At 23.3% G+C, this 22841-nt stretch overlaps 14 protein-coding genes across 14 annotated transcripts; 7 read left to right on the forward strand and 7 right to left on the reverse strand.

Annotated features, from left to right (window-relative positions):
- Positions 1-14: 14 nt before the first annotated feature.
- Positions 15-3520, forward strand: DDB_G0275633 (DEAD/DEAH box helicase; the record flags this gene model as incomplete). The annotated part of the gene is made up of 2 exons (XM_638482.1): positions 15-109; positions 229-3520. 2 exons carry the CDS (start codon positions 15-17, stop codon positions 3518-3520), a joined length of 3387 nt encoding a protein of 1128 aa, XP_643574.1.
- A 245-nt stretch (positions 3521-3765) lies between these two features.
- DDB_G0275901 (hypothetical protein) lies at positions 3766-4049 on the reverse strand (the record flags this gene model as incomplete). Its single annotated transcript, XM_638483.1, has 2 exons — positions 3766-3814; positions 3892-4049. 2 exons carry the CDS (start codon positions 4047-4049, stop codon positions 3766-3768), a joined length of 207 nt encoding a protein of 68 aa, XP_643575.1.
- Positions 4050-5642: 1593 nt separating this feature from the next.
- On the reverse strand, positions 5643-6423 carry cad2 (hypothetical protein; the record flags this gene model as incomplete). The annotated part of the gene is made up of 3 exons (XM_638484.1): positions 5643-5827; positions 5915-6096; positions 6185-6423. The coding sequence occupies 3 exons, from the start codon at positions 6421-6423 to the stop codon at positions 5643-5645; spliced, it is 606 nt and encodes a 201-aa protein (XP_643576.1).
- A 3176-nt stretch (positions 6424-9599) lies between these two features.
- On the reverse strand, positions 9600-9830 carry DDB_G0275903 (hypothetical protein; the record flags this gene model as incomplete). The annotated part of the gene is made up of 1 exon (XM_638485.1): positions 9600-9830. One exon carries the CDS (start codon positions 9828-9830, stop codon positions 9600-9602), a length of 231 nt encoding a protein of 76 aa, XP_643577.1.
- Positions 9831-10440: 610 nt separating this feature from the next.
- On the forward strand, positions 10441-12198 carry DDB_G0275905 (hypothetical protein; the record flags this gene model as incomplete). Its single annotated transcript, XM_638486.1, has 4 exons — positions 10441-10465; positions 11159-11275; positions 11518-11536; positions 11718-12198. The coding sequence occupies 4 exons, from the start codon at positions 10441-10443 to the stop codon at positions 12196-12198; spliced, it is 642 nt and encodes a 213-aa protein (XP_643578.1).
- A 1384-nt stretch (positions 12199-13582) lies between these two features.
- DDB_G0275725 (hypothetical protein) lies at positions 13583-14392 on the forward strand (the record flags this gene model as incomplete). The annotated part of the gene is made up of 3 exons (XM_638487.1): positions 13583-13642; positions 13771-14283; positions 14381-14392. 3 exons carry the CDS (start codon positions 13583-13585, stop codon positions 14390-14392), a joined length of 585 nt encoding a protein of 194 aa, XP_643579.1.
- A 111-nt stretch (positions 14393-14503) lies between these two features.
- On the reverse strand, positions 14504-14884 carry DDB_G0275479 (hypothetical protein; the record flags this gene model as incomplete). Its single annotated transcript, XM_638488.1, has 1 exon — positions 14504-14884. One exon carries the CDS (start codon positions 14882-14884, stop codon positions 14504-14506), a length of 381 nt encoding a protein of 126 aa, XP_643580.1.
- An 8-nt stretch (positions 14885-14892) lies between these two features.
- Positions 14893-15219, reverse strand: DDB_G0275723 (hypothetical protein; the record flags this gene model as incomplete). Its single annotated transcript, XM_638489.1, has 1 exon — positions 14893-15219. One exon carries the CDS (start codon positions 15217-15219, stop codon positions 14893-14895), a length of 327 nt encoding a protein of 108 aa, XP_643581.1.
- A 358-nt stretch (positions 15220-15577) lies between these two features.
- DDB_G0275721 (hypothetical protein) lies at positions 15578-15925 on the reverse strand (the record flags this gene model as incomplete). Its single annotated transcript, XM_638490.1, has 1 exon — positions 15578-15925. One exon carries the CDS (start codon positions 15923-15925, stop codon positions 15578-15580), a length of 348 nt encoding a protein of 115 aa, XP_643582.1.
- A 163-nt stretch (positions 15926-16088) lies between these two features.
- DDB_G0275481 (hypothetical protein) lies at positions 16089-17790 on the forward strand (the record flags this gene model as incomplete). Its single annotated transcript, XM_638491.1, has 3 exons — positions 16089-16201; positions 16723-16919; positions 17024-17790. The coding sequence occupies 3 exons, from the start codon at positions 16089-16091 to the stop codon at positions 17788-17790; spliced, it is 1077 nt and encodes a 358-aa protein (XP_643583.1).
- A 423-nt stretch (positions 17791-18213) lies between these two features.
- On the forward strand, positions 18214-18468 carry DDB_G0275483 (hypothetical protein; the record flags this gene model as incomplete). The annotated part of the gene is made up of 1 exon (XM_638492.1): positions 18214-18468. One exon carries the CDS (start codon positions 18214-18216, stop codon positions 18466-18468), a length of 255 nt encoding a protein of 84 aa, XP_643584.1.
- Positions 18469-19210: 742 nt separating this feature from the next.
- On the forward strand, positions 19211-19339 carry DDB_G0275485 (hypothetical protein; the record flags this gene model as incomplete). Its single annotated transcript, XM_638493.1, has 1 exon — positions 19211-19339. One exon carries the CDS (start codon positions 19211-19213, stop codon positions 19337-19339), a length of 129 nt encoding a protein of 42 aa, XP_643585.1.
- Positions 19340-20028: 689 nt separating this feature from the next.
- Positions 20029-21060, forward strand: DDB_G0275487 (hypothetical protein; the record flags this gene model as incomplete). The annotated part of the gene is made up of 2 exons (XM_638494.1): positions 20029-20039; positions 20115-21060. 2 exons carry the CDS (start codon positions 20029-20031, stop codon positions 21058-21060), a joined length of 957 nt encoding a protein of 318 aa, XP_643586.1.
- An 833-nt stretch (positions 21061-21893) lies between these two features.
- On the reverse strand, positions 21894-22139 carry DDB_G0275489 (hypothetical protein; the record flags this gene model as incomplete). The annotated part of the gene is made up of 1 exon (XM_638495.1): positions 21894-22139. One exon carries the CDS (start codon positions 22137-22139, stop codon positions 21894-21896), a length of 246 nt encoding a protein of 81 aa, XP_643587.1.
- Between the last annotated feature and the right edge of the window lie 702 nt (positions 22140-22841).

Consider the following 22841-nt stretch of genomic DNA (forward strand, 5'->3'; position numbering starts at 1 on the left):
AATAGAAAATAAAAATGGAAGACGATGATTTATTTTCAGTTTTTGATACAAAGAAAACAAATAAAAATAAAAGAACAAGAGAAGCAACTGCTGCAGCAGATGAAAAAGAGTAATTATTATAATAAATATGACTTATATTTATGTATAAATATTAATTTAATATATATATTTGTTAAAAAAAAAAAAAAAAAAAAAAAAAAAAAAACCAATATAAAATTAAATTAATAGAAATGGTAAATGGATAAAACCAGAAGAATCAACAACAACAACTACAACTACAACAGCAACAACAAATAAAAATGAAATTGAAAGTAATAAAACTTTAAATCCAAATGTTAAACCATTAGGAGCATTACCAAATAATTCAAAGATTGAATCAATGGATACATTTAAGAATACAGTAGGATCAGTTGATTTAATGTCATTAGATGAAGAGATTCAAAGAAATAAGAAACAAAAAGGTGGTAATACTAAACAAGCAGTAGCAGATATTAGTTTCAATGCAAAACAATCTGATACTACATTGGATAAACTTAGAGAGAATGTTGAAAAGAAAGAGAGAGAGGAGTTATCAATGATTGAGCAACAAAAACAACAAAATATAATACCAGAGAATAGAACAGCAACAGGTGGATATATTACAGCGGCAGGTACATCTAAATCGTGTATACACGAGGTACTATTGCCACCTGGCGAGGTTAATGACGACCCAAATCTATATAACCCACCAGAACCAATCAAACCAGCACGTACATATCCATTTAAATTGGATCCATTTCAAGCGACATCGATTGCATGCATAGAGAGAAATGAGTCGGTTTTAGTATCAGCACATACATCAGCAGGTAAGACTGTGGTTGCAGAGTATTCCATCGCCACCGCATTGCGTGATGGTCAACGTGTTATCTATACATCACCCATTAAAGCATTGTCAAATCAAAAGTTTCGTGATCTTCAAGAGACCTTTCAAGATGTTGGTTTGATGACTGGTGATATCACGATCAATGCAAATGCATCATGTTTGGTTATGACCACAGAGATTTTACGTTCAATGCTTTATCGTGGCTCTGAAACCATGAGAGAAGTTTCATGGGTAATTTTCGATGAGATTCATTATCTTCGTGATAAAGAGAGAGGTGTAGTTTGGGAGGAGACAATCATTCTCTTACCAGATTCAGTTAAATTTGTTTTCCTCTCTGCAACCATTCCAAATGCAAGAGAGTTTGCTGCATGGATTGCAAAGATTCATAAACAACCATGTCATGTTGTCTACACTGAATACCGTCCAATTCCATTACAACATTATATTTTCCCATCTGGTGGTGATGGTTTACATTTGGTAGTCGATGAAAATGGTGTTTTCAGAGAAGAGAATTTCTTAAAATCATTATCAAATCTACAACAACCAGAAATGGGAGGTCAAAGTGGTGCCTCGAGAAAGAGGGGTGGCGGCAATAAAGGTCCATCGGATTGTTATAAAATCGTAAAGATGATTATGGAGAGAAATTATCAACCAGTTATTATTTTCAGTTTTTCAAAGAAAGAATGTGAAACCTATGCTTTACAAATGTCAAAATTGGATTTCAATAATGATGATGAAAAGAATGCAGTGGAAACCATCTTTAATAATGCAATCGATTCCCTTTCTGAAAGTGATAAACAATTACCAGCAGTCATTAACATTTTACCCTTATTAAAACGTGGTATTGGTATACATCATGCTGGTCTTTTACCAATCCTAAAGGAGATCATTGAAATTCTCTTCCAATATGGTTATATCAAGGCATTGTTTGCAACTGAAACTTTCTCCATTGGTTTGAATATGCCTGCTAAAACTGTAATTTTCACATCGGTTAGAAAGTTTGATGGTGAGGGTATGAGATGGATTAGTGGTGGTGAATACATTCAAATGAGTGGTAGAGCAGGTCGTAGAGGTCTCGATGAAAGAGGTATAGTAATTTTAATGGTTGATGAAAAGATGGAACCTGCCATTGCAAAGGGTATGGTAAAAGGTCAAGCAGATCGTTTAACAAGTAGTTTTTGGATTGGTTATAGTATGCTTTTGAATATGCTACGTGTCGAAGATATAGATCCAGAGAATTTATTAAAACGTTCATTCCATCAATATCAACAAGAATCATTCATACCACAATTGGTTGATAAATGTGATCAAATGGAACAAGAGAAAAAAGAGATTATAATTCGTGATGAAACATCAGTTACAGAGTATTCCTCAATTAAAGCACAATTAGCTAAATTACGTGAAGCAATGCGTGATTTCATTAATCAACCAACCTATGTTCAGCCATTCCTTACAGCTGGTAGAATCGTACGTATTAGAGAAGGTTCAACCGATTGGGGATATGGTGTAATTTTAAATTTCTCAAAGAGACCAATTAAATCAAGTGGTAGTGGTGTCTCTGATAAAAGTTTTGAAGTTATTGCAGATATTCTATTGGAATGTGCAATCTCTTCAGATCCAACATCAAATGGTGGTTACATTGGTACACCAAAACCATGTGTCCCTGGCGAAGTAGGTGAAGGTCAAATCATACCAGTATCAATTAAACTTTTCGATGGTATCACCTCTGTTTGTCTTTACGTTAAAAAAGAACAACCAACACAAGAATTTAAAACTCATTTATTTAAAACCCTCAAAGAAACTGAAAATAGATTTAAAAAAGATGGTGGTATACCATTGATCGATCCAATCGAGGATATGAAAATTAAAGATCCAAACTTTAAAAAGTTAATCAAGAAAATTGAAACCTTGGAAAGTAGATTCTCATCAACTGCTTGTTTCAATGATACAGATATCGAAGAACGTTGTAACCTTTTGGAGAAGAAGAATGAAATCACCAAAGAGATTAAACAATTACAAAAACAAATTAAAAGTGGTGATGAAGTCATTCTAAAGGATGACCTTCGTTCAATGAAACGTATTTTAACCCGTTTAGGTTATATAACAGACGATGGTGTCGTTGCCTTGAAAGGTCGTGTTGCCTGCGAAATTAGTGCAGGTGATGAATTGGTAATTAGTGAACTTTTATTCGCTGGTTTATTCAATGATTTATCAGTTGAACAATGTGTTGCCGTTTTCAGTTGTTTCGTATTCCAAAATGAAGGTTCCGCCAATAACGATGTCAATAATCCAAAAATAAAACCAGATTTGGTACCTTTATATCGTGTCATTAGAGATACCGCTTCAAAAGTTGTAACAGTATCTCAAGAATGTAAATTAACCTCAGTCGATGAGAAAACCTATTTGGCTTCTTTTAATCCAAACTTTATGGATGTAACATTTGCTTGGGCAAGTGGCGCCTCTTTTGCTGATATCGTTAAAATGACCGATACCTTTGAAGGTAATCTCATTCGTGGTATTCGTAGATTAGATGAACTCATTAGACAAATGGTAATTGCTTCAAAATCAATTGGTAATACTGAATTAGAAGCTAAATTCTCTGAAGCAACCGTTAAAATTAAAAGAGATATTCCATTTGCTGGTTCTTTATATTTATAGTTATAGTTTTTTTTAATAATTAATAAATATCATCTCTTTCAATTTAATCTTTTTTTTTTTTTTTTTTTTTTTTTTTTTTTTTTTCATTCCATTATTATTCTTTTTATTTTTATTTCACTCAACAAAAGTAATTTAATAAAAATAATAACCAAAATAATTTTTTAATTTATATGAATAGAAAAAAAAAAAAAAAAAATTATAAATATGATTTATTTTTTTTTAAATAAAATGATTTGTTTTTTTTTTTAAATATCTCCACATTTATTCGTACATCTATTCCATTGACCTATGCATCTAATATTAAAAAAAAATAAATTGTTATTAGCTATTTTTAATTTTTTAATTTAATTTTTTTTTTTATTTATATTTACTCGAATAAAGAATTAGATGGATTTTGTTGATAAGAGTTATAACAATTATCAAAATCTAAATTACAATTTCCATGGCATTCGATTTTGGCAGAGATGGAACCAGAGAAAAACAATAGAAATGTTATGAATATAATAATTAAAAGAGATTTAGAGGCCATTTTTTTTTTTTAAAATAAATATATTATAAATATAGAAAAAAAAGGTTTAATTTTGTTTTATTTAATTTTTTTTTTTTAAATAATTTTATTTAAAAGGACAACTTTTTGTTTATTTTAAATGAAAAACAATAAAAAAAAAAAAAAAAAAACAAAAATAAAATTTATTTTATAGTCCTATCAAATAATTTAATAATTATTAAATAAAATTTGATTATTTTTTTTATAATTAAAATATAATAAAAAATTGAACCAAGGAAGGTGTGTTAGACTTTTAAAGCAATCTTGTTTATTTTGATTATTTAATAATAAAAATAATAATAATAGTTTTTTTAGGTTAAAATTTTAATAATAATAATAAAAATAATAATAATAATAATAATAATAATAACCATTTTATTGTTATATTTTAAAATTCCTTAAAACAGATTAATTGAAATTTTTTATTTACTACCCCTTCAATGACATTGTATATCATTTCTTAAAATTATTATTAAGTTGTGTTTCTGTTTAAGGTAATTCTCCCAATATTCCTTTAATTATAAAAATAGGATTACTTGTAATTGGTGGGTAAAAAGATCTGTTACTAAACAAAGAACAACAACACCTATCACAATTAATATCGTTGTTATTAACTCTATAATCTTGTCTAAAATAATTTTTTAATAAATGGTATTGGGTACTATTATTAGTTTTTTTTTTTTTAAAAAAAATTCACCACACTATCAGATATCATTTCCTTTTTTTTTTATTTGATTTTTTTTTTATTTGTTTTTTTTATTTTAAAATAATTAAAATAATAAAAACTACACCTAAAACAAATTTACAAATTTTTTAATAATTTCACACATCCACACTTGAAAAATTAATTTTTAACATCAAAAAAAAAAAAAAAGAAAAATAAAAATAGTAAAATTATGTGATTACCTTTTTTTTTTATTATTATTAAATTATTATTTTGTATTATTATTAATTTACATATAATTTGCAATAAAATAATAATTATTTGATAATCTTGATATTGTCATTAAAATATTATTTTTAAAAAATTTTTTATTAAACTAAAAAAAGAAATTGTTGTAAAAAAGAAACACTAAACATAATATTTTTTAATTATCTTTAATATAAGATATTTTAAAACAATATGATTTATATTTTATTTACAATGATTTTGATAATATAATATACATGTTAACTATACTTTAAATTAAAAAAAATATTAAAAAAATCAGTTTCATATGATTTTTTAAATATTCACCCATCATAAAAAATAAATTAATATCCCACGAAATAATTTTTTTTTAAATCATCCACTCCCTATTGAAATAAATAATGTTGAGTTGTTGAATTTAGGTAATTTACAAAAAAATAAAAAAATAAAAAAAAAAGAAATAATTTTTTAATTATCCACGAACTTTGTTTTTAAAGGTAATATCTATGCGAACAAAGACAATTCTATTTTTTATCAAACAAATAATTTCAAAAAAACAATATACTATACAATTAAAGATTTGATATTAAACTTTAAGTAGATCATACTAGGATTTTATTATTTTTGTAATGTTAAATGAAATTAAAAATTGATGTTTAATTTATTTAAATACTTTTGAGAGTGATAGTAAAACCGGATACATCATCTTGTACAATTTCACAGTTTGTTGGCCATCCTTCAGTTTTTCTGTATGATACGGTATTGTTTGATGGGGTGTATTTAAAATAAATACTTCCATTAGCAAAGACTTGACCAGGCCATTTTATTTCACGAATTGAAATTTGGCATACTATTTTAAACAAAAAAAAAAATTAATATTATTATTTAAGTTATTATTATTAATAATATTATTATTTTTAATATTGGAAGTATTTACCAATTTCAGAATCTGGTGGATTTAATTCTGGGATTTGAACACCAGAGTAATCTCCGCCACTAACAATTTCAACACCATTTAATTGGTATGGAATAACAGTAAGTTTGAAATCGTTTGGATCTCTACCTTGTACATTGTGTTTAAATCTAATATCAACAGAGTATTTGAATTGAACATCAATTCTGATTTAAAAATTATTTTTTAAAAAAAAAAAAAATTAATAAAAGGATTTTTGTGAATAACCCACAAATTATGAACTAAACTACATACGCTTGGACAATATCAACATTAGGTAATTTATCAGTAATATCTGGATATTCACCACCAAGGAATGTTTGCATTGTTCCATTTTTATCCCAAATATTAACTTTGCAGAATTTTCCAACCTTGAGAGATCTTAAAGCGCCAGCTTGGTTTCCGTATCTACTTCCATTTTGTAAAGACCATTTCTCACCTCCAAAGCTCTTTTCTTTAAAAATTATACTCTCCTTATCACCAAGTGTAGACATTTTTAATTATTATTATAAATTTATACTATTGAAAATTTAATTTATACTTTTCTATTTTTTAATTATTATTACTATTGAAAATTTAATTTATACTTTTCTATTTTAATTAAAAAAAAAAAAAAAAAAAAAAAAAAAAAAAAAAAAATTAAAAATTATTATTATTATTTTTATTTTAATTTCAATTTTTTGGGTATTTAAATTGTGACTACCAATGATGAGACAGTTGCCCCCCAAAAATGCTTCTGATTTTGTGTGTAAATTACAATAATAGCTTGGGGGTGAAATCAACAAATTTGTAATTTATAAAAATAGGTGATCAATGCAATATTACCCCCATTAAATAATGATTTTATGGGTTAATTACAAAAATAACTTGGGGGTGACCAGTTTTTTTTATTTTTTTATAAAAACAAAATAAATAAATAAATAAATAAATAAATAAAATTATGTTATTTAAATAATGACATCCCAAATTTATTTTTTTCGATGTGTACTATTTATGAATAATATTAATCAATCAATTTCAATTCATCCTTTTTTTTTTCTCTTCTTATTACTAATTAAAAATTTTGGTGGCTTAATTAATTAATTTATTAAATAAAAAAAACAATCATTTTAAAAAACTTTTTATAAAAAAATTATATATTTAGTTTTTGATCGGCAGACTTATTATTTTTAACCTTAAAATAAGGTGTTTTCTGAAAAAAAAAAAAAAAAAAAAAAAAAAAAAAAAGAAAAAACTTTTTTTTTTTGGTGTGAAAAAAAAATTATTTGAAATTTTAGAAAGTGATTGTTTTAGTGTGTGGATTTATAATTTTAAAAAGCTAAAATCACAGTTTTTAAGGTTTTTTTTTTTTTATTTTTTGAAAACTTAATTTAATTTTATCGGGTAGAATTTTTTTTTTTTTAAATTTCTTTTATTTTGTTTTTTTTTTTTGTATTATCCTTTAATTAATTTCAACATGCAAATCATTTTTAGAAAAAAAAAAAATATCTTTTTTTTTTTTTTTTTTTTATATATATTTTTTTGAAGATCTTGGTTAAATTGAAAGTGTTTGTTTATAAAACTGTTTAAATTTAAAAAAATAAAAATGATAACAAAAAAAAAAATATTAATTGTGTTTTTTGTTTAATTGAAGGTGTATTATTTTTTTTATTTTTAAAATAAAATTTTTTTTTGAAAGTCTTTTTGGGTGAAAAAACAATTATCTGAAATTTTAAAAATTGATTGTTTTGGTTTGTGGATTTCTATTTCAAAAGTTAAAATCACAAGGTGTTTTAAAAAATATTGAGGTTACTTAGTTGGTTTTTTTTTTTTTTTTTTTTTTTTTTTTTTTTTTTTTCTTCTACTTCTTTATAAATGTCTAAGTTTTAAAAACTTTAATTTTAACTTCATCTTTAATTTTATCATTTTTCATTTTTAATTTTATTTCGCATTTTCTATATTTATTGTAAATAATTTCTATGTTTTGGTATTTTCTTAAAGTCTTTTTTGGAGGAAGAGAAAAAAAAAAAAAAAATGAGGAAAAAAAAAAAAAATATCTATTTTATTTTATTTTATTTTTTTTTTTTATTTTTTTATTTTTTTATTTTTTTATTTTTTTATTTTTTTTTATTCAAATTCTTCATTATGATAAATATCTCAGGGTTGCATTGTAAATATTCGAACCCTTTTTTTATTTTATTTTTTATTTTATTTTTTATTTTTTATTTTATATTTTTAATTTTATTTTATTTATTTTATTTTTTAATCCTAGTAGTTTTTTTTTTATTGGATTAAATTATTTATTTTGTTATTTATCCTTGCGAATTACATTTTGGGTTATAATTTAAAAAAAATTGTGACATGTTACAATTTCAAATATAAATATTAAGTTTATCATATTATTGAATTATTTAATTTATTTTGGTGTTTCCCCAAATAATTGTTTCAAATTTTGTATAATTGTCCGATAGTTATAAACAAATTTAAAAAAAAAAAATCTAATAATAGATATATTTAATTATTATAATTTTTTTATTTCCTAATATTTATTTATTTATATATTTATTTTTTAATTATTTATTTTTCATTGTTAATGGATTTAATAATTAGATAAATTAATTAAAAGGGGGTGGGGTTGTTGATTAATATAATTGGATAGTTGAATTTTGAGTATAGTTGGAAAGACGATATTAATTAAAATTCAATTATCAATTGATTTCTATGTTTATTTATGAACTGTAGGTGATTGAGGTGCGAAAGGGAAACAATTAGATTAACATTTTTCCAAAATTTCTGGACACATGTCGTATATGACACTTGGGGATTTTGCGCTATTAGCAATACATAATTTGAAACCATCTTAGCAAGTTTTTAGACATTTGGGATTGATAATTGAACAAAAAGCTCCGGAGGTTACAATTGATAATAATAATGCAATGAGATTTATTTTATTCATTTTTATTTTTTTATTTTGTTTTATTTTTTTATTTTTATTAAAAATTGAAAGATAGAAATTAGTATTTTAAATTATAAAAAAAAATAAAAAAAAAAATTTTAAATATATTTATATTAAAAAAAAAAAGAAATTAAATTTTGAAAAAATAAGTTGGAAATTATTTTTTTTTACAATTTATTTGTTATTGCAATAATCCTAAATAATAACAAGGAAACGAAAAAAAAATTATAATTCAAAATAAATAAAAGTGAGTTTTCAAAAAACTTTATTGTTGTAGTTTAGTTTAGTTAAGTTTAAGAATTCCATGTGTTTAATTCCACTCCATTTTCGAATTTTTCTCTCCTATTCGGCTGAGTTTAATTTATCCTAATAATAATAATAATAATAATAATAATAATAATATTAATAAAAACATAATAATTAATTTTTGCAACCTAATTATTTCAAGTAAAAAAATAAAAAGGTGAAATTTCTATTATTGGATTAATTATTTTTGAATTTAATAAAGTTTTCAGTTAACTATACAATTAACTATTTAGTTTATTAATTATTATTAAACTAATTTTTTGATTAAATAATTTACTTATTTTATTAATGGATTTAATAATTAAATAAATAAATTAAAAGGGTTTTAGTTGGTTGTAATAAATTAGATAATTGGATATATTGAATTTTGAGTATAGTTGGAAAGACCATATTAATTAAAATTCTATTATCAATTGATTTCTTTGTTTATTAATGGACTGCAGGTGATCGAGATGGGAGATCAACCATATGCAAGATACAGTTATATAAGCATGTACCTAATGCTTCTGAACAAACTTCGAGCGGTGCTGAGTCAAAACCGGTAACACAAAATAGGAAAGTATTTTTGCAATCTTTTTTACATTTGGTATTGAAAATTGAACAAAAAGCTCCAGAGGTGGCAATAGATAATAAAAGTACAATTAGAATTATTTTATTCATTTTTATTATATTTTGTTTTTTTTATTATTATTAAAAATTTGAAAAATAGATATTGGTATAATATTTAAATTATAAAAGTAAATAAAATTTTAAAAAGTATTTATATTAAAAAAAAAAAAAGAAAATTTAATTTGAAAAAATAAAAAAAAAAATAGATATAGTTATTAATTATTAAAAAAAAAAAATTTGAAAGTAAATGTGCACCCATCTTAAAACCAAAAGAGGATGACTACATCGATTTTTTATTCCATAATTGTTATTTGAATATGACGACAATAATTTTAAGCACCTTTTGTAAATCAAAGAAAAAAATAAAAATAATTTTAAAAAGGTAACTTGCCAATACATAGATTTAATACCAATTTTTTTAAAATATTTGAGAAAAATATTTATAATTTATGAATTCCATTGGTTATTTTAAAATAAAAAAAGTAAAATAATCTATAGATTTTACAGATAATTTTTAAAACCATGTACAATTTAGTGTGTGGGTGAAAAAAATAAATTTAGATTTAACAAAAAAAAAAAAATTAAAAAAAAAAATAAATAAATAAATGAAAAAAATAAAATAGGAACTGGTTTAAATTGTTAAAAGTCATAATGATAAAAAATGTCAACTTGTGAAATAACAAGTGGTAATTGTAGAATTTTCCATTGATTTTAGCAGTTGATGGTGCAATAATTATTCCAAATACTAATTTTATTCATTCATTTTTAATTTATTCCTTGAGAATTTAAGTTCTAATTCAAAAAAATAATTTATTTTTAATTTTATTTATTAATTGAGAATTTAAACTAACTACATTTATAGTTATATTTTAATTTTTTTAGTGGCCAATTTTTTTTTTTTTTTTTTTTTTTTTTTTTATTAATTATTTATTTTTTATTATTTATTTGTATTAATTTAATGAATTAATATTTTATTTATTCATTGACAAATTAAATAAATAAAATTACATTTAGAGTTATAATTTAATATTAATATTAAAATGTTTTTTTTTAAACTAATTTCAAGTGGGGTTAACTTTTTTTTTTTTTTCATTTTTTATATTTTATTTTTTAAGTTTATATGTTTCATGTAAAATCAAAAAGGGATTTTTTAACCCCTAATTTCACCCTTGAAAAAAACACTTAATAAATTTAATAATATTTGGCAATAAAAATAAATAAAATGTATTCTTTATTCATTAATTAATAATATTTATGAAGTGCAATATTTAATTATGTGCTTTTTAAAATTTTGAGGGAAAAAATTAGACAATTTTAAAAAACTAAACGCACTATGGACATGGTTTCAAAGTTGGAAAGTCCTAAAAAAAAAAAAAAAGCTTCAAATTCATTATGGATTCTATTGGATCATTATACAAAACATTGTAAGATTTCCCAAAGAATTCATAAAAGTAATAATGTTTTCATTGGTTTCAATATTAATGAAAGATATTTTGGTATGATTGCACTGACGAAGAATGTAAAAAGAAAACACAACAAAAAAAAATTCAAATAAAACTAAATCAAAAAAAAACCATAAAACAATGGAATTCGATGAAGATTTTTTCAATTAAAATTCTATAAAAATAAAAAACAAAATAAAAAAAATAAATTTTATAAAAAAAAAAAATGTTTGAAAATATAAAATCATTAATCTTCACAGCAGTTTCTTTATTATTCTCTTTTTTTGTTATCATAGTGATTCAATTAAAATCTTGGTGAGGCAGTTTTGGAAACAATAGACGATTCATAAACCCCAAACTTCATTACAACAAGAATCATTAAAATTACAATGTACATGCAAACCATTATAAAACAATCGAAAAGTATCGATGAAGATTTGGTACAAGGAACTAAAAAATGGGAAGAAGCAAGAGAGTAGTATTCTTTAACTGGAAGTAGATTAGCTGCTGCCATTGGAATTGATCGATACACTTCACAACATGATATAAAATTAATATTGGCGAAAAAGAAAACCCCATTCTTTAGTGACTACTGTAAAAAGGCAATGGGACATGGAAAACACCAAGAACCAAAAGCAAGAGAATTTTATTTTAATGAATTGGAGACTTCAATTATCGAAAAGGGTATCTTTCCATTGCCAGGCGACAAAAGAATTGGATGTTCTCCTGATAGGGTAATTTACACAACAGTACCTGGTAAAGATGGAGTTTTACAGCGTGAAGGAGTTATTGAAATTAAATGTCCACTATCTGCCACGAACTTCAGTGGCCTAAAGAATGGTAGAAAACCTGATGCCTTAGCTAATGCTCAGAAAATACCTCTAGATTACATTCCACAAATATTTGCAAACATGGCATGTACTGGGGCACAATGGTGTGATTATATATGTTGGGTTCCAGGTGGTATACTTTTGTAGAAGGGTATTCTTTGATACAAATGTATGGAAATTTATTTATTCGTTATCAAAATTATTTATAGATACACCTTTAAATGAAATACCTTTAAAGAATGAAAAAACATTAATAATAAATACATTACTCTTACAGAAACTTAAAGTTTTAAATCCACACCTAAATATTCATGTACGAACTAAATTATCAAAAAAAATAATAAAAAATAAAAAAAATAATTTCTAATGGCTTATAATAATAATTCTTTTATTTTAAAATAATAAAAAATAGAAAAAGTTTTAAAAAAAAATAATAAAAAAAAAAATTCTAATGGCTTTTATAAAGATTATTTTAAAATTGAAAAAAATAAAAAAATTTAAATTTGTAAACTGATTAATGTTACACTATTAATGTCTTCGAAATATCTATTGAATTTTCTAAAGATATTTGAAGGTTTCAGAGAAACAGTTTTTTAGGAATAATTAATGATTTTTTCTAATGGTTTTTCTAATGATTTTCAGTATAATGATTTTTAAGATAATAAAAAATTGATTTTTTTTTGGGGTTTTGGGGAAAAGATATTTATTGGAGAATATTTCCTAGTTTCTTTATAATCATTTTACAAAAAAAAATTTTCTAACGGTTTGATTATAATCATCATGGGGTTTAGGTGAAAAGAAATTTATTAGGGAATGTTTTGTTTTTCAATTCATTTTCAAAAATATATAAATAATGGTTAATGTAAATTTTTGTAAGGTACCAAGAGGAAAGAATGGAGAAAATGTTAAAGTATGTCTATTCATATAGTTAAAAAAAAATATAAATTTATTAAATATAAATATAAATTAACATCATTTTTTTCTTATTTTTTTTATAGGTTCTTAATAATGATTATTTGACAATCATACAGTTTAAAATTAAAAAATTGTTTTAAACCATCACTTTTTTTGAACACATGAAAATAAATAAGAAATAAAAATAAAAAGATAAAAAAAGATTTTTTTTTTTTTTTTTATTTTATAATTATTCTTGTCGTCAGTATTGTTACTATAATTAATCCCATGAGTTTTTTTTATTATTATTTTTAATTCTTTTATATTTGAGATGATTATTATTAATTAAATGACTTTGAGTTTTTTTTTTTATTTTTCTATGCCCAAAATTACCATATTAATTTCGGCAGCCATATTAATTTCAGCCTAAAATAGTTGGTCTGTGCATGCCAAAATAATATGGCTGCTGAAATTAATATGGTATTACTAGCAGACATAAGTCCCATGCCAAAACTATCATATTAATTTCAGCAGCCATATTAATTTTGGCATGGGACATTCCATCGATTTAAATTTTTCTAAAGTTTTTTTATTTTTTTATTTAATTAATTATTTATTTTTTTATCTTTGTAAAGCAATGACTGATTTTGATATTAGTGATTCAGAAGAAAAAGATATTAGAAAAAATGATGTAAAAGTAAGAAAAAAAATTGAAAAAAAAATTAACACCAATGGTGCACCTGATGACCAATTTGTCATTACATAAAAACAAAAATGAATAAATGGTGGCAACAATGTGTCCCTTAAAAGTATATTTTTGAAGAGTGGTCGCCACATATAATTCAAAAAATCTTTGATAGAAATAAGGCCATTATTGATGCTGGTTTACAAAAATATACCGATACTAGAATTCTCTTTATTTTAGATGATATTATTGGTGAAGATAGTTTTAAAAACGATGAAGTTTTAAAAAATGTTTTTATTTTGGGTCGTCATTATCATGTTGGATTTATGATATTAACACAGTATGCTTATGCTCTTCATCCATTGGTTAGAGGTAACACTGATTATGTTTTAACCACACTTCAATCACAAAATCGTCAAAGGGAAGCCATTGCAAAGGATTATGCTGATATTGTTGATAGAAATGCATTTTATGAACTTTTGGATAAAAATACTACCGATAATCATCTATTGGTTATCGATTTATCAAAGCCAACCATTAATGTCGATGATGTTTTCTCTCGTTTCAAAGCTGATAATCCAGGGCCATTTAGGGTGGGATCAGAAAAATGCTGGGATAAACATGAAAAACAAATTCAAATGATATATAATAAAGTTAGATTGGAAATGGGTTGGTATTCAGAAGAAGATCAAGAGATAAGAAAGAAAAAATTTAAAAAAAAACTTGAAAAACATGAAAAAAAAGAAAAAGAAGTTGAAGTAAATATTGAAAAACTTCCAAAATCAATAGAGAAAAAAAATGAAAGTAATGAAGAAGACAATGAAAAAAATCAAATAAATTTTTTAATTTTAATTTTTTTTTTTTTTTTTTTTTTTATAATCTTTTATTGATTTCTTTAATGTTTGTTAAAAGTTTTTCTTGAGTTCCAAAAAATGTGAGATAAAATGGGACCCCAAAATTTGGATCACCTCTAAATATAGAACTAACACCATTCCCAATGAGAAGTGTTAAACATACACCCATCGATAGCTGAAGGCTCGATGATAAAAGTAAATCATTAGTTGATGTTTGATTGATTTTATATCGATAATCTCTCAATAAATCATTTTCCATTATAACATGTAAACTACTATCACCTTTCTTTGGTTCTAAAACATATTTATCGAATGATTCATCGAGTTTATGGCCAACATATGACCCAATTAATGCTTGTGCTAATCCATGAGAAATTGCTGTAATTACTTCATTAGCCATTTTTTTTTCTAAAGACCTGTTTTAATATTTGTTCCAATGGATGGTGGTTTTTCTATGTAAATTAGAATATGTTGTCCATGGGCTAACATTACTTCATATTGATTTTCCAATGAATGATTGTTGTCGTGAATTTTTTTAACGCTTCTAACTATTAATGCATCACCCGATAAAGTGTGTAATTCATTTTCTCTAATCCACGATTTTGCTGTGGGATCTAAAGCAATTGTTTTTTTAACATGTGATTCAATTTTATCATGATGATGGTCGTCTGATATTGAAATGAATTGACTATAAATAATTCCAGCTGCTATTCCTCCTAATAAATAATAGTTCATTTTTTTATTTCTTTTTATTTAAAATATCCTTTAGTTTTTCTTCATTTAATTGAATTTGAGATTTTATTTCTTCATCGGTCTCTTTTCTTTTTTGGGATCTTTCTCTGCTATTCACTTCATTGGTCATCCTAATGGTTTCAGCAATAGCAGCCACCGTTCTTAAAATAACTGGTGTACGACCAATATCATACTTTATAACCAACTCTTGGAATGTATCTTTAAAAAAATAAAACCTTAATTGGTTTTGTTTTATTTTGTGTAATAATCTTTATTTTTTTATTTTTTTTATTTATTTTTTTTTTATTTTTTTTATTTATTCTTATTTTTGCAATGATCTTTATTTTTTATTATTTTCTTTTTATTTTTCTTCTTTTTTTGTTGGGATATCTGTTCTTTTTCGTGTACCAGGAAAATTAAGATCCAAAATATTGATGGTAAAGAAATCTTGAATATTTTTATCTTGAACTAAATGATCCTCACCAATATAGTAGTTTAATACATCTCTGAATTGAAAAGGAGGTAAGGAACCATCTTCGTTAACTTTGAGTGATTGATAAAGTATTGATGCAGTTTTATACATTTCAAGTCTTTCTACTACTTCCTTGATACATTCTGCTGTACAATTTTTCCCAAATTCAAATTCCAATAAGTTATCATATTGAAAAAGGTTTTCAGTAAAATTTGGGTGGTGGTGGTTACGGTTCATTTTTTTTTCTCTGTGTCAAAAATGAAAATTATTTGTGTGAATTAAAAATAAAAATAAAAACAAAAATATAAAAAAAAAAAAATAAAAAAAAAAAATTGAAAAAAAAGGTCAACCCATGAGGAGCCATATTCCCGAAAACAAAGTATACCCCATTCCCATTAAAATGATTAACTCTGGGCCAGACACCATTGGCGTTTTTTCTAATGAACATAATATCGTTAAACCATTGCGTGTTTGGAGTTATAGAATTGTCGTTGATAATACCAACATAGTGATGTGAGTTACAGGAATTCACAAAAAAAAAAGGATCAATAAAATAATTTTTAATAAAATTTTCATTTGGAGATAGTTATTTATATGAAGTATAATATAATAAAAATAAAAAAATAAAAAAAATTTATACAAAAATAAAATGGTGAGAAAAATATTAATGTTTTTGAGTAAATTAGGTAAAAATTAAAAAATAATTTTTTTTATTTATTATTTTTTTTTTTTAATTTACAAATTTATTTATTATTTATTTATAATTTCTCACTTAAAAAATTAAGTAGTCATTGTTATTATTATTTTTTTTATTTTTTTTTTATTTTTATTTATTATTTTTTTTATTTTTTTTTGTTTTTATTTATTTTTTTTTTTATTTTTTTTTTGCTGTATATCGGTAAAGCATCCCATCAAGAAGGAAGGGGTTTGTACAACAGAGGTTACACAGATCTAACTGGTGGCTCAAGGAGATGGGGGAATCCAAATTCAGACCCACCAGAAATGGCAAATGCTGAAGTTTTAATGTATTATAGAGGTTTTGATGGTCCAGTTGCTGGTCATGCTGAGTGGTGGTTCCTTTCAGTATTTGGGTGTCCAGAAAATAGTTTCAACGAGGGTGGTTTAAGGACATCTGAACACAGTTATGGCGCAGGTCAATGGAATTTTTTCCATGCAAATGCTCCCCCAGTTAATGTTCGTCAATATATTATAAATCAAGATCCATCCCCCGGTTTTTTTTTAGATTTCAAAACTATCCATCTGCTCCAAGTATTATAAGAAGAATTGTTGAATGTGAAACTGAACGATTACACGCTGAAGGTCTTTCAGTTAAAGTTCCTGGTCTTCAAAATCAAGTGGTACATTTTCAAAATCAAGTGGTAAATCTTCAAAATGCAAACGAACTATTGACAAACTATAATGCTTATTTGGCTGCAGCTCTTCTTAATGCTATGCCTCAGATTCCAAATCTAGATGGTTTTCTACCAGTATACGGTCCTGGGTTGGAAGTTTCAAGTGAAGCTATTCGTAATTGGAATGAAGCAAGAAAAAATGGCGGTGGTGGTATTGGTGGTGGTATCGGTGGCGGTGGTATTGGTGGTATTGGTGGTATCGGTGGGGTAGATGATGGTAAAAAGGGTGATGGTAAAAGAGGTTCAGGTGGTGCGGATGGTGCACATGATGGTTGGTTAAAATCTGGCTGTATTTGTCCAGAAACTCCTCCTTGTCCAGTAGTAATTCCATGTCCAGAGCCAGTGGTTTGTAATATAGCAAAAATTCAAATTCAATTGAATTCAACCATAAAAAGTTTGGATGAATGCAAAAAACAAAAGGACCAAACCAATGATAACCTCAACGTCTGCAAGTCCCATAAAGATGAGACACAAGATTGGCTCACCGACTGTCAAAAAGAATATGTTAAACAAACAAGTCATTCATCCAAAGATGATACTCTAATTTCTCTCAGAAACTGCCAAGCCGAATACCAAAAAGAAACATTCAAAAAAGATAAGCTCTGCCGTGGTTTGTCCAAACATATCATTGGTTATCTCGATTTCTGTGAAGATAAGGTAGAAAAGCTCAAACTCGCTAATTGTGAATAGTTTTCTCATTTTTAAAAAAAAAAAAAAACAAAAAAAAAAAAATCATATAATGGTTTCCTTTATGAAATCAATAAAAAAATTCTTTAAATAAAATTTTTAATCTTATTTTAAAAAAATTCTTTTAATGAAATCCATTATTTTCATTTTTTATAATTTTATTGAACTTTATTGAAAATAATTAGATATTGTTATTTCCAATGGTTTTAGATTGATAACGGTATAGATGTGACCATTAAATAGAAAACTATTAAAAATTGAGCCAAAGAAAAATCAACGATTTTTAATGGTTGTTTAAAGATTTCCTATAGAAAATTTAAAATGATTTTTTTAAAAATATTTCAAAACCAATGTCATAAAATAAAAATTCTCAATTACTAAATATAAACATGTATAGATCATTAGGTTTATTTTTAAAAAAAAACGATGGGTGCCCGTCAAAAAAAAGAAATTGAAGCAGATCCTGAAAGGGTAAAATTAATAAAAATTAAAAAAACACAAAAAAGATTGGCCGAACAAGAAGAAAGAAGAAGGTTGATGCAAGAAGAAAGTGAAAGAAGACGATTGCAAAGACTTAGAGAAAAACAAGAGCCAATTAGAACCTTTGCAACTGCACAAGAAGCTCAACGATATATACCCAAACCTGGTAACTTTGCACGTAAAAGAGGTGCTAGAAATTAAAAAAGAAAAAAGAAAAATAATTGAAAGAAATAAAAAAAAAAAAATTAAAAATTAAAAAAAAAATAAACTACATCTCTTATATAAGAGGTGGCAATAGATAATAAAAGTACAATTAGAATTATTTTTTTCATTTTTATTATATTTGTTTTTTTTTATTATTATTAAAAATTTGAAAAATAGATATTGGTATAATATTTAAATTATAAAAGTAAATAAAATTTTAAAAAGTATTTATATTAAAAAAAAAAAAAGAAAATTTTATTAGAAAAAATAAAAAAAAAAATAAAAATAGTTATTAATTATTAAAAAAAAAAAATTTGAAAAGTAAAGGTGCACCCATCTTAAAAACAAAAAAGGATGACTACATCGATCTTTTATTCCATAATTGTTATTTGAATATGACGACAAAAATTTTAAGCACCTATTGTAAATCAAAGAAAAAAATAAAAATAATTTTAAAAAGGTAACTTGCCAATACATAGATTTTATACCAATTTTTTAAAATATTTGAGAAAAATATTTATAATTTATGAATTCCATTGGTTATTTTAAAATTAAAAAAAGTAAAATAATCTATAGATTTTACAGATAATTTTTAAAACCATGTGCAATTTAGTGTGTGGGTGAAAAAAATAAATTTAGATTTAACAAAAAAAAAAAAATTAAAAAAAAAAATAAATAAATAAATGAAAAAAATAAAATAGGAACTGGTTTAAATTGTTAAAAGTCATAATGATAAAAAATGTCAACTTGTGAAATAACAAGTGGTAATTGTAGGAATTTTCCATTGATTTTAGCAGTTGATTGTGCAATAATTATTCCAAATACTAATTTTATTCATTCATTTTTAATTTATTCCTTGAGAATTTAAGTTCTAATTCAAAAAAATAATTTATTTTTAATTATATTTATTAATTGAGAATTTAAACTAACTACATTTATAGTTATATTTTAATTTTTTTAGTGTCCAATTTTTTTTTTTTTTTTTTTTTTTTTTTTTTATTAATTATTTATTTTTTATTATTTATTTGTATTAATTTAATGAATTAATATTTTATTTATTCATTGCCAAATTAAATAAATAAAATTACATTTAGAGTTATAATTTAATATTAATATTAAAATGTTTTTTTTTAAACCTAATTTCAAGTGGGGTTAACTTTTTTTTTTTTCATTTTTTATATTTTATTTTTTAAGTTTATATGTTTCATGTAAAATCAAAAAGGGATTTTTTAACCCCTAATTTCACCCTTGAAAAAAACACTTAATAAATTTAATAATATTTGGCAATAAAAATAAATAAAATGTATTCTTTGTTCATTAATTAATAATATTTATGAAGTGCAATATTTAATTATGTGCTTTTTAAAATTTTGAGGGAAAAAATTAGACAATTTTAAAAAACTAAGTAAACTTAAAAAAATTAAGTAAACTTAAACTATTATATATATATTTTTTTTTTTTTTTTTTTTTTTTATTTTTTTTGATATTTAAATAAAAAATTTTGTTATTAAAAATATATCAAACTATAATAATAATCAATATTTTAGATATTTAAAAATGTGTTTTGGGTAAATATTATTTAAAAAAAAAAAAAGAAAAAAAAAAAAAAAATTTTAATATTTACAATTAAATAATATTTTTAGGGATGCTGATAAAATTGCAACAAAAGAAACTGTAAAATTGGTTGAAAAAATCATTGATGTTAAAAAAGAAGAATTTTTAAAAAATCAAAAAATTTTATCTGAATTTATGAATAAAGGATATGGATTAATATTAAAAAATGATTTCAAATGTTCAAGTATGGTAATGGGTATCGGAAGTAGTGGTTGTGGAAAATCAACAACTCTCAATTTGATGCATGGAAATAACTTTGTAACTGGAAAGGATTGTGGTGATGTTACTATGCAACTTTCAATACCAACTCCTTCTGTAAAATATCCAAATACTAAAGTAATTGATTGTGTTGGCTTTACTCCAAGTCTTTCAAGTTTTTGCAAATTAATTTTAATTTATTTCCAACGTGGATTTTTTCCAGATTATTTTCTATATCCATCATCAAATGATAGAACTGAACAAATTGTCACACTCTATAGAATGATTAGAATGGATTATGTCAAAATAATGGTTGTCCCATTCTCTGCAAAAAACTATCATTCAAATATTGAATTAATAAAAGAAATTGACCCAACAATGTCAGAATCAGAGGTAGATACAAAGTCATTAAAAAAAGCTTTTAATAGTGATATGGTATCACATATTATTGAAAAATTGGCTGAAATTAAATTAAAAAATGATGAAACCCTTAAAGGAAAGGTTATAGTTGTTGAATCTCTTGATAAAGTTCCAGAAGTAATTGGTTCAATGAAAACAATGTTTTTAAATGAATTCTTTATTGGTGGTAAATTTATAGATTCAATAACCTATGAACAATTTTGTGAAAATTCTTCAGATGATGATCCTCAATCAACAAAAATATTTTTGTATGGCCTTTTAGTTGATGCTATGAAAACTTTATCATCATTTGCCAAGTATGATAATAATGGCGTATTGATAGGAATCGAAGAACAAAAATTCTTAAAAGACAATTAAAATGGAATCAAAATAAATCCCAACAACAAATTACCAAATAATAATAATAATAATAATAATAATAATAATAATTTTAATTTTAGCTCAATCATTTTAAAAATATTAAAAAATTAAAAAAACTAAATGAATATTAGAAAATAAATCAATAAATAAATAAATTTTATGAAATAATAAAGTATTATAATTTAATATTATAGAATATGAGATTTTTTTTTTTTTTTTTTTTTTTTTTTTGTTCCTCTTTTATTTATTGAAGTATCAGATAATTATTAAACATATCTAAATATAACCTTTTCCAATGGGAATCATTCAGCTCGTTTGGTGGTTTAGGTCAACTCAGAGAAAAAAAAAAATTTTATTTTTTAAATTTTATTTAATTTTTAAAAATTGTCTGCAAATTAGACTTTGGAAGATTTATTCAAAATTTTCTTTTTTTTTCAGATCAAAAATTTTATTTTGAATTTTGAAATTTAATTGGATTTTTGTTCAAGTAAAAGTAACTTATTTTATTCACTACCAATTTATATGTTATTGTGATAATCCTAAATAACAACAATTCATGAAAGAGAAAAAAAATTATTAAAAATAAAAATAAGTGCCTATCAGATAACTAATCAAAAAATTATTTGGGAAAACACACAAAAATAAATTAAAAAATTATATTATATGATAAACTTATTTTATTGTTAATGGATTTAATAATTAAATAAATAAATTCAAAGGGGGAGGGTTGTTGTTGAATATAATAATTTAGATAATTAGATAAATTGAATTTTGAGTATAGTTAGAAAGACCAAATAAATTAAAATTCAATTATCAATTGATTTCTATGTTTAATTATGAACTGCAGGTGATTGAGTTGGGGGATCAACTATAGGGAAGATACAGTTATATAAACATGTACCCAATGCTTCTGAACAAACTTCGAGTGGTACTGAGATATCTGGCGAGTCAAAACCGGCAACACATAATTGGTAACTTTCTTTGCAAGTTTGTTTACATACGGTATTGAAAATTGAACAAAATGCTCCAGAGGTGGCAATTGATAATAAAAGTACAATGAGAATTATTTTATTCATTTTTGTTTTATTTGTTTTTTTTTTAAAAATTAGAAAATTGAATGATAGAAATTAGTATAATATTTAAATTAAATTATAAAATAAAAAAAATTTTAAAAAATATTTATATTGAAAAAAAAAAAAGGTAATTAAAATTATAAAAATTAAAATTAAAAATAGATAAAGTTATTTATTATTAAAAAAAAAAAAAAAAAAAATTTGAATTGTAAAGGTGCGCCCATCTTGAAAACAAAAGAAGATGAGCGATTCGATTTGTTATTCCATAATTGTTAAGAATATGATGCCAATAATTTTAAGCCCCTATTGTTAACTGAACAAAGAAAAAAAAAATTATGATAATGGGTATAAAATGTAATTTTAATAAGGCAACTTGCCAAAACTTACATTTTATACCCATTTTTTAAAATAATATTTATAATTTATGAATTCCATTGGTTATTTTAAAATAAAAAAAGTAAAATAAAATATAAATATAATTATAGATTATACAGATATTTTTTAAAACCATGTGCAATTTGGTGGGTGGTGAAAAAAAATATTAGATTTAAAAAAAAAAAAAATAAATAAAAAAAAAAAAAAAAAAAAAAAAAAAAACGATTAAAAAAAAAAATTATTTATTATTTCTTTTTTATTGGGCTATTAATATTTATTTTGGGAATTTAAAAAAAAAAATTTTAAAAAAAAAATAATAAAAAAAAAATT

This window comes from Dictyostelium discoideum (assembly GCF_000004695.1).
Source record: "Dictyostelium discoideum AX4 chromosome 2 chromosome, whole genome shotgun sequence".
Lineage (NCBI taxonomy): Eukaryota > Evosea > Eumycetozoa > Dictyosteliales > Dictyosteliaceae > Dictyostelium > Dictyostelium discoideum.